The sequence below is a fragment of the Choloepus didactylus genome, chromosome 9, assembly GCF_015220235.1.
Source record: "Choloepus didactylus isolate mChoDid1 chromosome 9, mChoDid1.pri, whole genome shotgun sequence".
In the NCBI taxonomy this organism is placed as follows: domain Eukaryota; kingdom Metazoa; phylum Chordata; class Mammalia; order Pilosa; family Megalonychidae; genus Choloepus; species Choloepus didactylus.
Genome location: NC_051315.1, coordinates 104,454,024 through 104,472,565, shown reverse-complemented (window position 1 = coordinate 104,472,565; position 18,542 = coordinate 104,454,024). Strand labels below are relative to the sequence as shown.

At 32.9% G+C, this 18,542-nt stretch overlaps 1 protein-coding gene across 4 annotated transcripts in view; it reads left to right on the top strand.

Annotated features, from left to right (window-relative positions):
- ERBB4 (erb-b2 receptor tyrosine kinase 4) overlaps positions 1-18,542 on the top strand; it is a 1,164,817-nt gene that overhangs the window by 789,394 nt on the left and 356,881 nt on the right. For 3 of the 4 annotated variants that reach the window (XM_037849192.1, XM_037849193.1, XM_037849194.1), the window contains exon 4: positions 10,905-11,039. In XM_037849192.1, coding sequence (XP_037705120.1) covers positions 10,905-11,039 — 135 coding nt within the window. Of the gene's footprint in view, positions 1-8,646; positions 8,780-10,904; positions 11,040-18,542 lie in introns of those variants that run through there. The other variant, XM_037849196.1, reaches the window with a different exon arrangement.

Below are 18,542 nucleotides of genomic sequence, written 5' to 3'. Positions count from 1 at the left end.
TACTCAGTGTGGGAGAGAAAGTAAGTTACACAATTTATTATCTTGTCCTTGGGGACAAATTATCTTGTGAAATACAGAAAACCTGAATCTTTTCATTAATCAGCCATTTAAAAGATCTTTAGTAATATTTTAGCTCAATTTTATCTAGGTTTAAAAGTGCTTTGCTATGAACCAACTTTAACTTAATGAAGACTTAATGTGACTCTCAGAAGTTTTCATTTTATCTTCTTTTTTTCGCAAAAGATCCATAGTTCAACCACTGTGCATGGATTTTAAAATACTTTGTATAAAGGAGGCCCCTGTTATGTTAATAATCTTTTTTTGAAGTAGCTACCAGTTTTTGTGTACCTAGCATGTACCAGACACTTTATATACATAATCTGTAATTTTCGCTGTTATACAATAAGGGAGATATTATTATTCCTATTTTAGAGATAATAGAAAATAAACTTAGAAAGACAAACTTGCAAAAACTCACACAGCTAAAAAATAGTAAAGCTGTTTTTAAAATGTGAACCAATCTATAAATAAATTGTCATATAGTGATACATGGAATCTTACATAGTAATAAAACAAACAATACTAATACAGACAACTGCATGAATGAAACTCAAAGGCATTAATTTGAGTAAGAGAAGGCAGGGAAAAGAGTACATACTGCATGAGTCCATTTATATGAAGATAGTAAATGCACAGAACTAATCTATGGTGACAGAAGTCAGAATAGTGGCTTTTGGTGGGGTTTAACTGGGAAGGAACAAAAAAGAAATTTCTGGAGTAATAAAAATATTCTTTGTCTTTATCTGGATGGTGGTTACATGGATATACATATACACATAGTATGTATGTATGTGTTAAAACCATACAACCTAAAATTCATGTATTTTATTGTATTTAAATTATACATTTAAAACTGTATTCAAATTAATCTAACTCCATAGGTATTCCTCTTCTCTTTTGCCATGGTGACTGATATTTCATATTTTGACAGTGATTTGTGAAAAGATGGCTACTCCTATTCAACCATTGCTTCCTGATTTTCTCCAGACTAAAACTCCATTTTAAAAGAAATACTCAGTTTGAACCTGTTTATTGTGTTTTTTAAGTGTTCCTGTACCTTCTTTCCATTCCTGTTTTATGAGTTTACCTTTTATTTTCAACTACATAATATTGTCTTTATTATTATTAGTTTTATTCTAATATTATAGCCATTTTATCTGAGACATCCATGCCACCAAATCACATATTAATAGACTCATTATTTTCTTATGTAGCTTTGAAACATCTTGATGTATTTGAAAATATTATTCTCATTTTGCAAGATTAGCTCATTCATCTTTCTCTTGTTATCTTTTATTTGCAAGTCATAACTTGCCAGCAACGAAGATATATTGTGATATTATTTATTATTACTGTCATCAGAAAAATCATACTTTTTCTGAAATACTCTAAAGAAATAGTGAAGAAATCACACATTGTGGGAAGAATTATTAAAACTGTACACACTAATATAGTAGGTGAGATATTTTTAAATGACCTGGCATTATATACCAGGCTTATTGTATTACAGCTTATAAATAAAATGGACAAATTGTTTCTGGGTACTAATATGACTTTTCCCCTATTGGTAATGAAAACATTGAACTCTACTGATTTGTTCTTCTGGAGCAATTACATTTTCTGGAAACTTTAAGCAGTTATTTAAGAGGACTGTTGTCTGTAATGAGGGCTTTCTGGAGGAAAGGGGAATAAAAATATTTGAACATTATGTACAGAGGACTGTTCTATTTTAATAGCAAGAAAACATTATAGAATTTCTTTTTCTTTCTTTTTATGTCTTTGTGTTCATCTCTGTGATGAAAGAGATATTCACCTGGTGTGAATTTTTCATTCATCTTCCAGAATTCATACTTTGTTCCTTATTTTTTATATTTATCAATATAATTTTAATATATTTTCTTAGATATTTTGAAGGTGCCCTTTTCAAAAAATTGAACCAGATTCCACCAGAAAAAAATTTTAAAGTTGTGAGAGTAACATTTGGTATGTAAATTTATTCAATTATTTACTAATAACTTCAAATATAGATAAGATTTCCCACAATGCTTTATAAATACGTCATACTTCATAGGACCCTGCCTCAAGTAAATAGAAGTAATTCTCTTGCTCTTAAAGATTAAACTTCAAAAACATTTAAGAGGTCATTTAAGATTTATTTAATACTATTTAAATAGTATTTAAGAGACTAACTTCATTAGTTATTGGATAAGTGCAAATTAAAATTACACCAATATACACCAACCAGAATGACTTCAATAAAACAGATAGAAAATACCAAGCATTGACAGGGTTAAGGATTAGCTAGATTTCTTATACACTAATGATAGGAGTATAAATTGGTAAAACCACTTAGGAAAGCCAGTTGCCACTATGGTCCAGCAATTCCCTTTCTAAATATATATCCAAGACCAATGTGTACATATGGTCATCAAAAGGTATATTCTAGAATGCTCAAACAGCACTGTTTTTAATTACCCAAATGTCCATCGGTAGAGAATGGATAAACAAAACATGCAATAACATTCAGGAATGAGAATGAATATCTGCAATATGTGCAGCAATATGAATAAGTTTAGCAAACATAACGTTAAGCAAAAAAAGCTGGATGTAAAAGAATATATATGATATGATTCCATTTATGTAAAATAATTTTTAAAAAAGGTAAAAGTGTTCTTATTCAAAGTTAGGATAAGGGTTCCTAGAGGGAGTGATGTGAGGAAGAAAGTAGAAGAAGGGCTTTGGGTGAAGGTATGTTCTATTTCTTAATCTAGATGCTGGTTGTATACATGTGATCAGCTTGTAAAAATGCATTGCATTTGATAGATGCACATTTATGTATGTATACTACACTTCAATGAAAAGTTTGAAAAAAGTCTTTACATTTGCTCAAGTCAACAGATTTATGTTTATAAATATCCAGAAGATGCAAGATTTCTTTTGAATCATTTTGACAGAGACTGTGAGTTGTCTTCCATTATCTTTTATCGCTCTCTAAATTTTAAATAGCATATAAATTTTAGCTAGTCATATGCCACCCAGAAAAAAAGACTGGGTTCCCAGACTTCTCTGCACCTAGCTCTGGATCCCTGACTAAATTCTGGCCAAAGGGATATAAGAATAATTTCCTTGCTGTCAGTATGCAAAAGACTTCATTGAGAGAACATGTACATACCTTTGTGTTTTCTTTCTCCTTGCTTTTCTCCATTTTTTGCATGGATGTTGTCAGACTTTGTATTGATGGAACAAGTTGAAATGGAATCTCAGTCCCTATTGATTGTTGATTTTCCATAATAGCTTTGGTCACCTAGCCAAACTCTTATTTTTACAACTTAATCCAATCCCAAGAATTCAAAATTAATACCAAAAACACATAAAAAGGATAACCCTTACTCAGTGGATATGAAATAATTAGAAAAAGCAAACTCATAGAACTTGAATCTAGATTATAGGTTACCAGGGGATGGGGTGGGGTTAGAGAATGGGAAGTCAAGGCTTAAATTGTACAGGGTTCCTATTTGGAACAATGGAAATACTGTGGTATTGGATGGTGGTGATAGTAGCAAAATATTGTGAACATAATTAACAGCACTGAAATATATATCTGAATGTGGTTAAAAGGGTAAATTTTAGTTTATATGTATGGTAACAGAAAAATTTTTTTAAAAAATCCACAAAACTGCACAGTTAAACTATGAATTATTAGTTAATAGTATAATTGTAGAAGTGTGCTCTCATCAATTATAAGAATTGTCCTAAACCTGTGCAAGGTATTAATAGCAAAATATTATTATCTATAATAAATTAATATTAATAATTAAATATAATATAGTAATCTTATATTTTATGCATAATTGTTCTATAGACCCATGAGTTCTCTAATAAAGGAAAAAAAAACAACTATTTAAGTAATCAAAATGTAAAGTAGAATGGAATCAGCAACTGTGTGACAAGTATTGTGAATACAATACTTTGATTTTAAAGTTGAGCAAATTGAGTTTCATGAAGGTATACATAATCTATTAAGTGGAAAAAACAGGTTTTGAACCCAGTTTTATCCAGTTTATTAGATTCAATATTGTTTAACTTACACTTCAAAGGTCTCATAATGACAGATCTATCTATCTGTCTGTCTGTCTGTCTATGTATCATACTATGTTATAACTTTAATATGCAGGATGGATTGTAGGGGTTTAGCGATAAAAAGTTGAATCTGCTATGATATGATAGAACCTGAATTAGGGAGATCTTAAGCCTTCTTTTGCTTTCTTTAACAACTAAGAGACTATTAAGGTGTCATTTTCCCGAAAAGCTATTTTAGTATCCACTCTTTTTAAAAAGTTCTCCAACTTTATTGTTTTTAACAATTTAGGTTACTTTTGTAAGCTCTGCCACTCATCTTCTAAAACCTTTAAAATAAAATTTAATAATCATGTCAAAAAAAAAGAAAGGGATAAATTAAAAGAGAAATTGTCATAGGAGAGATAAGACGTGCACAAAAGAAGAAATATTAAGGTAAGGTAGCATTTTTCTCTATGTCATATGAGTTGTTCAGAACATCAGTTAGAGGAAGGGGTAATTCCCAAGAACTAGCAGACCTCTCAGAGGAGCTAGAACTTAAGCTGAAACATAATGAGAGCTTAGAATTGTAGGGTACCCTGAAGTATGTAATAATAAGCTGGACCATTGTGGCAAGTGTTACTGAGCTCCATTCAATTGAAATCGATATATTTTTTACTATTATTTTCTATCTTTAGCTGATTATTAGCCAATGGGCCTGATAATTTCTTCTTGAAATTGCTTTGCTCTGATCAAAAAACTGTCCACTGTTACTTCTTAACATTTAGTATCCACATCCATGAGCTTTTGACTCTGATCATTGAGCTGAAATACAGAAGGTTAAATCACTCATTTACATTATCACCCTTTCCCCCTCCAAATATAAATGTGACATTTCAGTTTTGCACACTTCAACTCTCCTTAAATCATCTGTATAAAAACTTTAAAGCTTGATTGATGATGAATGAGCCATTGTCTCCTCAAGCACCCAGTTCTCATTAGCCTTTCAAATCTCAGCTTATTAATAATGAACCTTGAGGGCTGACCCAGTGGGGTAGCAGCAATTCATTGTACTCCCAGCTGAAAGGTCTGGGTTTGGGAAAGACACAGGAATCTCTGGACCACGGCCATTCCAGAGATGATGTATTAAGTATCACAAGTGGATTATGTGAGCTTTATTACTTCTGTATTGTTATCTGCCAACATACTTGTGTGGCTTAAGGTGATGACAGTGAGAAAGATACATTGTTTTGTGTCTGAGAAATTTCATGAGCTGCTCTCTATCACTTCCTCTTGAAAATATGCTTCATGCCACTTTGGAGTTTGATTTCTTTGATTATGCCCTATGGCTTGGATAAACAATATAATTCTTATGTATACATTATTCATATGTTCCCATTGTAATTAGACAAATGGAATACTTCTAATCTTTATTTATTTTTATTATCATTTGGTACTAAGTTTGACCTGTAGATGCCCCCATCCAGAACAAGACATTTAGATATACAGTCAGTGATTCAGGTTAAATATTTCTTTTCTGCTTATTAGATCTTTCTATCATTGTGGTTTGTAGATTTGTGAGTAGAAGTAAAATATTTACTGTTGATCCCAATCATATAGAATAAAGTGGACTATGGCTGACTGTATCTAAAATTATAATCTTTATTTTGAAGGAAAGAGAAAGGCATTCAGTCTTATTAAATAATTACAAATTGTGCATGGGGTCAAAGTAATTTTGTCGACTTCTTAAACCTAATAAGGAGGTCACATGAATTTGTGTTTTCAAGAGGAATGTTACATCACAATCAAGCTATAGCATGCAGGACGGGGGAAAAAAGCCATGATTCAGTATTTTACCATATGTTCTTGTAAGAGAATTTATTTGCAAAATATCAATGATTCTGTTAATGGGCACTCATCCCCAAGTTTACTATAATACCTAGCATTTGAAAGGAAATAAAGAATAGAGAACTCAAATAACACGAATATTTCCTCTTCATTAGACTCATAGGAATGGAAATTGAGGTAAGAAATGGTCAGTTGACAAGGCTATTTGGATTGGAAGGCTAAGACACAAGATCTTTATGTCCCCTTTTAAATGCCATGTTGACACTCTGCAGCATTCCAAAAACATAATTTTAAGGAACAAAAAAAGGCCAATCATAGTTCAAAATAAAAACTTTCCTTTAAAAGGAATTGATAAGCACTAATAATAAATTCCAACTGACTTACATGTTACAGAGCAGGTATTGGGTGGGAATAGGTAGCCCCAGATCTCTAGGCTTCTGTGTAACATATGCTAGGTAATTGGGGCAGATTTGGGAGAATTTAATCCATCTGGAATAGCTCAAAATTATCATTATTCACTTTTTGAATAACAATTTAATTTAGTGTTCAGAGTAGGTTTAGGTATACTAATGAAAAATGTTTAAATATGCCTTATAAATATCAAGCATACTGTCTGCAGTAATTTTTGTACATTATCATTGTAAGCATTTTATATCATACGAGCTAGTTCCCATTCATCTTACAAAACTCTAAACTCAAAATTGTATGTTTTATTTTTGCTGTACTCACGATAACATGTTTACTGGTCTACTCAAGATATGTTTTCCTATACTTAAAATATTATATATATATATTTTTTTTTTTTCCTTCATTAAGCACATATTTATTGCATATGTGCCTCGTGCCTTGCATAATGCTAGATACTGGGAATCTGGCATTGAACAAAACAGAAATGACTCCTGACTCAATGGAACTTAGAATAATTTAAGATGACCTCTTTTAAAATATTTATAAAAAAAGCTAACTTTTTTTCTTACTTTGATTTGGTAAGAATATAATTTAAAGTTAGGCACTACAACAGAAGTTAACTGGTCAACATTGATGGCAAATTCCAATAGAATATTTTTTTTTTCTCCAAGTCAATTTAACAAGCATTCATTGAGCAACTATTACTCCAGATTTGGTGCTAAAGATAAGGGCACTGAAAAATATTGCTTGCCTTCAAGTAGTTTTGTCTAATTGCATTTCAGTTATAAATAGTCTGTTATGTACAAGTTAAATTCAACATATTGGAAATTAGTGTGGGTTACATTTTACTTACTCTAAGTACAAAATGATTATGACAACTCTTACTTGGTTTTCATGCATTAATCTAGTAGGAATTATTTGAGACACAAACATATTTAGTTGTTTATCATAATTTTTCAGTACTGAAAGGATACTTTTTCACAGAATGTCACATCTAACATATCTTACTACATTTTTCTGTGATATTTATTAGAGAAAGTGTGGTTTGTTTTGTGAACTTCCTGGGCATATTTTTATAGACTATGATAAGAAAATTCATAGCAGCTTTTTTTCTACTGATTGACCAAGAATTAATTTACTCTGATATGTTTTCTACAGTGAAATTTAAATACAATGGAATGTGATTATGTTAAACTTATTTAATTATTCAACATTTTTTGAATTCTGCACTCTTCCAGGATTTATATGCCTTTGTTTGAATATCAATTAAATGTGTGCCTCATTTGCCTATCTTCCTTAGGCTTAGAAATTGTCTTTTTTGTCTTGATTTTTAAAATTTAATTACTCATCACTTTATTTTATACCAGCGGGAGAGAAACTCAGTGTAGCACAGGTGATACCTTTAAATAATTTTTTAATAACACTATGGAAAGCTCTGCTATTTTTGTGTGTTAGCAAATATAGATCTAAACTGTAGCCAGACACTCTTCTGATATCTTCTTGGATAAATTTCTTCAAGCTTTCTTCCTAGAACTTTCTAAGTCTGGAAATAAACCTATTTCCTCACAAAAGCCATATTAAATTGACATTAAAATCAATGAAAACTTTATAGATGTATAATGTTATTGTAACATTATTAACTTGTCAATATTTAGGTAATCAAGTTAAATGAAAGAAAAGATAAGATAAAGTGTACATGAACACTGTCCTATAAATTTCAATGAAAACATACATTTTCTGATTGTGGGATTTTGTCATTCAACAGCAGAACAGGGTCTAAACCAGAGTTGAAGAGAAAATATACACATACATGAATAAGCTGCACATCATTAAATACTAAAAGTTTCTAAATCCTCTTGACCAGAATTGCTAGCAGATGCTGGGTTTTGAATTTGGGATGATGAAAGTATAATCCACGTTGATCATGGCTGTAGTCTTAATCTGAAACTTTACATGTAAGATTATACTTGAGTTATTATTGTCCCCTTTCTAAGTCTCTTTTCCAAGAATAAGCCAAATACTTGAATGGGATTTTTCTAAGAAATAAATGTCAACATTGGTAGCAGATTAATATTGTTGAAGAAAGATTTGATGAGATTATTATTCAGTATGATATAATCTATTTGAATATTTTTAGATAGGCAGTAAGAGATGAATACTTTGTTCCTTCAGTATGAAATCTTTGAATTAAAATGTGACTCCTGAAAGACACAGACTCTTCTCATAATGTTTGAGTTATTACCTTTTCTCTTCATTTTTTTTTTTTTTAGGGTAGAACTTTTCCAAACCTAGACTGAAAAATAACTCATTTTTTGGCGAGCAATCAAAATCTCCTTTCTTTGTCACCTAATGAGGAATTATTCCTAGAGCAGAAGAGTATCACCTAATGTCTCATGAGAAGCTATGAGTATGAGATCTTCACATTTCTAATATAGAAACCTAATGCCAAACATTAATGTAGAAATCCATTTTCACAATCTTTTTCTTACATCTTACATCTCCCTTCTGCTTTGATGATGGTTGTATAGTTACGTCATGAAAAATAATGAACTGGGTTTTAGAAGTAGAAAGATGATCTAATTTCATTTTGTTTTTTTGATTTTTTTTTCCCCCTCACATGAGAAAATGGAATCAGTAGTCAGTGAGAGGAGTGATGATGGGAATAAGAGTGATTTTAATTGTGGAAAGCCCTGCAGTATGAAAACGAATCTGGAATATCTTTACGTGCATATCCTGTAGTTCGTCACTTTGGTGTCCCCACCTATCTCCCTTCCATAAACACCTCCCTAAAGGTTCTGCGTATCCCTTTTGTTCTTTTAACTCCCTCTTTTTTTTAAGGTGACTCTTCAAGTTCAGCTTAGGGTATGGTCCAGGATAGATGTTCTCTCAAAGGCAACGTGATAGTCAAGGTTGTCTTCTTAGTATTCACTTCCCCCTTCTTCCTCACTAATGCCCCTGTTGGTTGAGCTTTGTTTGAAGTAGCAGTATGGCCCCCTAAATACCAGCTTACTCAGCCTCTCTTGCGGCAAGAGTGGCCAGGTGATATTGTTCTGACCGATGAAATACAGACATAATCCTTGGGAAGAACATCTCTTCCAGAATAGAAAGTTAGAATCTCACTAGGGGGTCATCCCTTGTTTGCTCTTATGCCTTCTTCCCGCTTGAATACAGAGGAGACACCTTTAGATGCAGTAGCCATCTTGTGACTCAATGTGGAAAGTCAGCACACCGAGGGTGGCAGAGCAGGTAATGGCACTGCTAAGCAGCAGAACTAACATCTGCACCTGCATCCCTATGGGTTTCTTCTTACATGAGAAAATAATCAGTCCCCTTATTTAAACTACTGTTCGTTGAGTTTTTGTTCCCTGTATTTGAATGCTTTTTGAAAAATGGTATTTGACATCTCTTAAATTGTTTTAATCTTGGACAAGTGTTAGACAAGGGTTTAGTCTTGAACAAAGGCAGCAGGAGGTGCTGTGCATATTTCTAATCACTTTCCTCAAATAATAATAGTATTTTCACAATGAAGATCTCACTTTTTTTTTTCTTTCCTAAATGACTTAAAGCTATCTACATAGAATTCATGCATGTTGTCAGCCATTGTTCATGGGGGCAGGTTAGCTAATCAAGGCCAATGTTGTGATATTGAAAATCAAGCAAAAATTGGCTTTAGTGCATTCTACCTCATGGTCATACCCTTGTTCCAATGAACCACAGAGTTTTTATTTTATCTTGTTTTGTGTTACTCTTAAAGAATAATTAATAATTCTGTTGATTCCATTTGAGATATCAAGGAACATTTTTGTGATTGAAGTGTTAATTTTAGCTTCCCTTGTGCTAATTGCTTACTGACTCCGGTGTCACATTGATTGAAACAATCTTTCTGAGGGGAAATTGACGACTTGTACCAAAATCTTAGAAATATTCACACCCAATCATCTTGGAATGTGAATTGTAGAAACTTATTCTCAAGAAATAATGATAGGTAAACATTAGCTGAAGCTCATTTCAAGTATAATTTTAATGACAAAATATTAGAAACAAGTCAAATGACCAGCAAGAGAGGATTAGTTAAATAAATACTATTTAATTTGTATTCTGCCGTATCACATTTTCATTAAAAATAATGTAAAATAGTATTTAACCCTCAGTAAATTCTTACTATATAATATTAAACAAAAAATAGCAATTTAGGAAATATTACATACAATTTTATTCCAGTTTCAAAAAAAATTAGAAAAAGGACTGACAGCTTCTATGCTAAAATGTTAAGAGCATTTCTCTCTGTGTTGGGATTATGTGTGAATGTTTTTCTTTGCATATTTCAGTCTTTTCAAATTTCTACAATCAATAAATATAAATCAGTAAATTATATTTTAAAATATATATTGGCTATTACAATGTAACTCTAATTTAACCTTGAAAATATTTTGAGTAAATTATTTTTGTTGAATACTTTTTCATCTACAACCAGTTTGACAACGCATCTCTGTGTTTTTTGTTTGTTTGTTTGTATGTTTGTTTTAATGCAGAAATCCTAAATGGTGGAGTCTATGTAGACCAGAACAAATTCCTTTGTTATGCAGACACAATTCATTGGCAAGATATTGTTCGGAATCCGTGGCCTTCCAACTTGACTCTGGTGTCAACAAATGGTAGTTCAGGATGTGAGTAGCATTATCCTTTTTTAATGTCTTAAAATGTTCTTCTGCACCATGTAAAAATGAATGGCATACTTATCCCATTAATAGTATGTTGAACTTTGGTTGCATCCACTGAAATATTCAGTTATATATGACAGATAGAATAAATGCTTGACCTCCGTTTTACTTCTATTTAACTCTCTTTTCAGAACCATGCTTCCTATTCACAAATTCTCATTTTCTTAACATGGACCCTCTTTGCTAAATCTAAATTACTTTACCATATTTCCAAAGTCCAATATCTGTAAACTCAATACTCATGTTTAATTGCTGCTTCAACTCTTTGTGGCCCATATACCACTGAGACAAAGGTAGCAACACAAAATATATCATCCTACTGTCATTTTTTTAAATAAAAAATAAAATCTAATGGATATTTTAGAATTCCTAAGCCTCATTCCCCCAAAAATCTTTATGGTAATACTTGATGATAATTCCAAACACTGTAAATAAAGGGGAGAAATAAGAATTCTCAAATTTCATTTAGAAGAAACATTTGTTACATTGTGATTTTAAACCAATAAAGGCTAATAATTACCCAGTTTCCCATTCTTAAAATATCTACATGTAAGATTTTTCTGTCACAGAGGGATTTATGATTTCTAAACTATCTGATACAATTAAATAATAATAATATTCAAACTCCCATCAAAACCTTTAAAAAACATTCTTTCTGGAATTTGTTTCATTTATACAAACCAGTCAATGTTGTCCCCGCATTTATTATTACTGACATTTGTTTGAAAACAGAATTTTTATCAAGTATTGTCTAGGTTTTATTTCTATGTCTCATGTATTATTATACATTTTCCACCTGAAATCATAACTGTCTTCAGATGGCTCAATAATTATTTGCTATAGTACAAATTTGTATTATGACACTTTTGTAGGAAATCAAACTCCAAGGGACAATTATTAAATTTCATGATGGCCCTAATACTATAACATTGAAAAATGAATATATTTGATCAGAACTGACAGTTGTGTTTTTAATAAATGGCTACAACCTTTTTTAAAGTAAAGTAACATAATTTTCTTGTCACTTTTGAGCAGAAATTTGTATGAGATTTCATTTTTACAGTGTTCAAGTTGCCTATCTTGAAAAATTACATGTGAGTAAAAATGGAATCTGTTCACACTAACGAGGCAGAATGATGTGCTTCCATTTTCAGTTTGTCTGTAATATGATACTTTGTATATTTAGAGGGGAAAAGGGCATATTGGTTGGAAGAGAGGGAATGTCTGCTGACTCTTGGCTGATTAGCCTGGGATGCTCAAATGGAATCAAGCAAGAAAAAAGAAGCCAAAAGGGAAGAGAGCCCACCAGCCTCACAGGATTTGGAACAGGAAAGGTCTGAGGAGATTGCTGCACTCTCACAGATGGCATCTCTTTGTGCTCTTCTTTTTTTGAGGGTGAATTTGGATGGTTATACCTATAATTAGGCAACTATAGCTACATTTTTTTTTTTTGCATACAAATAATTGCAGGTGCAAAAATTATAAATGCAGAGTAGAGTCATAGCCAGTGGCCCTTTACAAATTAACTATGAATTGCTTGTCGAAGTTTTATTCTTTACATAATAGTTCTGCTTTCTGATATATCATGTATACTGAATACACCATAGTTGTGAGTCACGATTTTTCTATCCCTTGAATGTTGCTTTCCTATGGTTTTATTTTGAGTCAGTTTCTTCTACCTTCTCCGCATGAGTGAGCTCAGGCCCGTTCATGATTTTAAATACAACCTCTTATTTCAATGACTCCCAGAATGACATAACCACCAATGAATAGTCACTCAAGTTAAAAAATTTAGTAGTCATCACTGACTTCAACGTCTTCTTGGTTCTTTGCACTGAGTTAATCTCTAAGTATATTGGTTCTTTTTCTTGACTTTTCTTATTTCTTCTTATTATCACTCTAGTTCAAGACTTCATATGTTGCCTGGGTTATTGAAACCATCTCTGTATTTTTAACATTGTTTTGGGCAATAGATTCTTAAGGCAGTCTGATGAAGCCCATACTTATAATATTTTAAAAGCATAAATAGGCACAAAATAAATGCATTATTACATAAATACTTAAAATCAACAAAGGCAGAAAAATAAATTACAGAGAATATCAATTATATTAAAATATAGTTAACATACTTTAAAAATACAATATGTGATATACCAGTATTTCTTTATTAACATGTTAAATAGAATAGTAATAATTTAATATTTAATGTAGTTTTAAAGCAATTATAAGCATAAATAATATTTTAAGATATCTTTGACAACTATAATATTTTAGGAATATATTTATGATTTCTATAGGTTACAATATGGTCGTTACTGCTAACACTACTCTGATTTGGTCCTTATATTCTTAATTGATGAAAATCATGAATTCTAATAAGAGACTAAAGAAAATTATAATGTAACTTTTCTTCATTCAACTTCGTGGACCTCCTAATTTGTAGCTGCAGACCTTTAGGTGGTCCCAAACCTTAGTCAGGAGCCCCTGTGTTTAATCGCACTCCATGCCTTTAGTGGAGATACATTTACCTTACAAAATGCCAGTAAGTGTTCTACCTAATGGATAGACCCTGTCTAAAAACCCTGCCACTGTGGCTAATACAAGGTCAAGTCTAAACAAAAACTAAGGGTTTACGAGTTTTCAGCAGTCTCCTGCCTATTTGTCATCAGCATGGATTAAGTTACATCACTTTCCTTGTCTGTACCTCCTTTCCTCTTCTCTTCATGAGACTAATTTCTAGCCATACTTTAATTTACTCATCAGTCCATCAGGTATCACCTCTAACATTCTAACTTTCTTGAATGCATAAATAGGGCTTATTCAGTAAACTACCTTTAGACGTGAAGAAATCATATGGTGAACAACATTTCACAAACTTGGAGCAGTGTAATAATGACATGATCAGCACCAGAACTTCAAGATGATGGAAATAATTTGCCTCTAAAAACTAAGCAAATAGGAATGCATCAGAGCATTAATGTAGAAATAGAGTTATATTTCCCAGTAGAGAAGATTATGTAGCTAACAGAATGAGTTTGGGAGCCAAACTGGCCTATTTTAAATCTGGCACTACCACGGCAAGTCACTTATACTCTCATGCCTCCAATGAAAGGAAGAGAGTGATGGGTATTTTCAACTTCATAGGGTTATTTTGATGAATAATTGAGTTAATATGTATCAATCTGTGAGAATGATTTCTTTCGGTAAAAGAATGAAGTGCCTTCTGATTATGATTTGTTTTTCATATTAATTGACAGTATGTGGACAGAAGTATTTTTGGAAGTTACATATTTATTATATATTGATAGATCATCATTCTGTTATGTTTCTAAGTTTCACATTTGTTTTTCTAACCAGGAGATCATCTCGCACAGCTTGGTCTCACCACAGCACAGAAAAACAAACCTTGGGGGCTGCAGATCCTATCGTCTTTTCCTTAGATTACAACATAAGCACCACTCCTTCTCAGTTGCTTTTTAAAAACCAAATACCAGCTAATCATCAAAATGTGTGTGTGTGGAGGGGAGGTGGGAGAGAGGGTGGTGGTGATAGTGGTGGTGGTGGTAAATTCCTATAATGGGGCTTTATTCACAAACATAAAGTCAAGACTAATCATTTGTTTAAACCAGATATTTTGCCTGAGTAAAAACCATAAGGATAACTTAAACTATATTTTTTTATTTTAATGACTGTTACATATCCTAATAATTGACCACTTGCCACTAATATCTGCATGTAGTTCTTACATAGGTAACTTACTTGAACTAGAAACTGAGTCTCAAAATAAAGTGGACTCAAACCTGATTTATTAGTTTATCAACTTTTATTACTCCCTCAATATTCAAATATTTGCATGAAATAGATGCAGTCTTCAAAGTTTGGACTTTCTATTAAAGTAAAAAATAGAGTAGCAAGAGAGTTTTACTCACATACACTTTGGTAGAGGTTCATGTATATGTTCTATGTATAATAGCATTAATATTATATATGCACATATCTAATTTCTATAAATGCATAAATAAATAATGCATACTTTAAAAAAATATTTTTAAAGATAAAAGCTGGATTGGTGGAATAGAAAAACATGAAAAAACTAGAAAAAATAAATGAATCCTTATGAATACAAAAGATGGCTTCTTGAAAAAACCTGTAAAGTAAATCTCTCATGAACCTGATTCCAAAGAGTAAAAACAAAAAATAACCTAACATCAGTCTCTAATGAACTCAAATGCAATTGTTCTAAACAAAATACAAGTAAACAGAATCTAGGAATGTGTTGAAAGAGTAATACTCTAGGACCAAGTGGCAGCTTTCCTAATTTTTAAAATTCTGTTAATGAGGGAATAAGAACTTTTACCTGACCCATATTGGAGAGGGCCTTTATAAGGATGAGGGCATTTATTAGGATGGAGTTTCCAGATTGACTGAAATTCACTTTAGGAATTACCTTTTATTTAAGACCATTACAAGAAACAAGCAAAGTACAGCTGTTAGTCTGGTTTTCTAGTTCCTTAGGTTCTTGAGATGAAAGTGTATTGTTTCACTTTTGAGTAAATTTTTCATGACAGATCTTTATTTTCATCATATGTGACAAGTTTCTCTCAATCAACTTTTTCATCAAATAGTTATGTATATAAAGTTAAAGAAGTGTGATCCACTCCCTGCTTTATAGAAACAGTGATAGGATATTTATTCCTTAGCAGTAGTTAACCTATTGTCTGCATTTACACACAGGCACATTGGTCTCACTGGGTTATGACTATTAATTAGTTTCCACTTCCCTTTTGCATATAATGAACCCGAACATGGAATAAAGCCCATAGTCTCTCCTCTCGGGACTTATCATCTTACTGCCACTCCACAGCCTCTGCCTCCAGTGACAGCAGTAGGCTCAGGATTGTGCTGGGCCCTCCTGCCACTTCCCTGTGACTCTCTTAATATTCACCCACCAGGCCCACTACTCTCTCTGATTCCTTCACAACACAAATGAGACCCGATGTTAACATGATTTCACTAATAATGAGATGGTTATTTGGGGGCCTAAGAGGCCCAAACTTGACTGCAGTGTCCCTGCTCATGTCTTGCAGGTGAGGATACCCCCCAGGACTTGAGATTTAGACCTTAAAGACCCACTAGCTGATTTTCCCTTGAGCCTTTTGCCCCTTCTTCAGGCCAAGGCTCATCTCATTTTCTGTCCCTGAGTTAGTAGAAACATCAATTTGTTTCCTAAGAAAAGGCCCATTCCAGGTACAGAATATACCATAGCTACTTGAGACAAATTTAATAGTACATTTCCCGAAGCATGGTTTCTACAGTCTTAACGTATACCTCATATCTGTGGTTTGCTGGTAAACGTTTAATAACCCCTCTTCAAAAAAGTGGGAAAAAAGCCCCAGTTTGTAGCATTTGCCTATTTTGCTGGTGCAAATATTCACACCATGGCTGCTTTCAAGTTGCCAAAGTGGATTTGGGGAGAGATGCCCAGTTACTTACCATTAAATAGTATTTTCACCATAAGGATTTAATACAGATAAAATACAGTAAAAGAGTTAAGAAACAATTCTAGTATTTTTTACCTTTATTTTAATAAAATTTATTTAATCATGAGTGTATATAATTTAATTTTTTTTTAGTTAAAGTCAGTTTTATTGAGATGTATTCACATACCGTACAATTATCCATGGTATACAATCAACTGTTCATATACCATTATATTGTTATGAACTCATCACTCCAATCTGTTTTTGAACATTTTCCTTAGGCCAGAAAGAATCAGAATAAGAATAAAAAATAAAAGTAAAAAAAAGAACACCCAAATCATCCCCCCCATCCCACCCTATTTTTCATTTAGTTTTTGTCCCCATTTTTCTACTCATCCATCCATACACTGGATAAAGGGTGTGAGATCCACCAGGTTTTCACAATCACACTGTCACCCATTGTAAGCTACATTGCTTTATAGCCGTCTTCAGAGTCAAGGCTACTGGATTGGAGTTTGATAGTTTCAGGTATTTACTTCCAGCTATTCCAATACATTAAATCCTAAAACAGGTTATCTATATAGTACATAAGAATGTCCACTAGAGTGACCTCTCGACTCCATTTGAAATCTCCCAGCCAGTGAAACTTTATTTCGTTACATTTCACATCCCCCTTTTGGTCAAGAAGATGTTCTCAATCCCACAATGTCAGGTCCAGATTCATCCCCGGGAGTCATATTCTGCATTGCCAGGGAGATTTTCACCCCTGGTGGTCAGGTCCCACGTAAAGGGGAGGGCAGTGAGTTTACCTGCCAAGGTGGCTTAGCTAGAGAGAGAGGGCCACATCTGAGCAACAAAGAGGCACTCGGGGAGACTCTTAGGCACAATTATAAACAGGCTTAGCCTCTCCTTTTTAGTAACAAGCTTCACAAGGGCAAGCCCAAGATAGAAGGCTCAGCATACCAAACCGCCAGTCTTCCGTGTTTGTGAGAACATCAGCAACAATCCAGGTGAGGAAGTCCAACACTTCTGCATATAATTTGATTTTTAAAACAGTGGTTGGTTTTAACAACCAGCTCACAAAATTCTAGACAATTTAAGCCAGCTCCAGCATACTAGTGCCATTGCTGGGCTAAGCCCAGTCCAGTTGCTTATAATGTTTGTCTATAATGATGCAAAGAGTAGATTAGGTTGACATCATGCTGTTATAAAGTAATCTCAGCCCCTAGTCTCCGATCGGCAAATGCTTGAATAAAACACATACACTCACCACTCAGAAAGGAACATCTTGTTTAGGGACGGAGCAGTTCAGATCAGAGTCTTCAGGATCATATTTTGCTAACATTTTCCGTATTATTAAATAAATAGCATACTTAGGCTCTGGATTTATGTTAACTTCTTACACTCAAGGTTTCCTCAAGAATAAGAGTCTTACAATGATTATCCCTCTCTGAGTAAAAGGAGTTTCTGCCTCAAAGATTAGTTCCTCTACCGCACAAACATTCTACTTATAGCTCTTAAAATAGCCAATTTTCCATCTTTACATATTTTTAGATTTTCTGCCTGATGAACATAAAATCTTCATGACCAAAAACTTGTTGGAAGAAAAAATATGTTTACATAAAGTGACTAGCAGGGATGTTGTGTAGAATGGTCTAGCATGACAAAAGGACAATGTTCTTTAAGCCCAGGGATGAATAGATTAATGGTTTCAAAACTTGGGCATGCACCAGAATCCACTCCCACAGACATCGCCTGAGTAAGTTTGGTTTAATGATGGGCATCTACCTGTCTTCAAAGTTTTCCAGTTGATTCAAGGAACAGGTATTTGTAGCACTGGCCTAGTATGAGATTTCTATGCTGGTAAAAATAATTAGGAAAACCTATCAAGATGCATACATTCAAGACAAAAGGCTGATTCAAAATTGTTACAGCATATATGGGCTTGCTGCAGATGATTAAACTACAG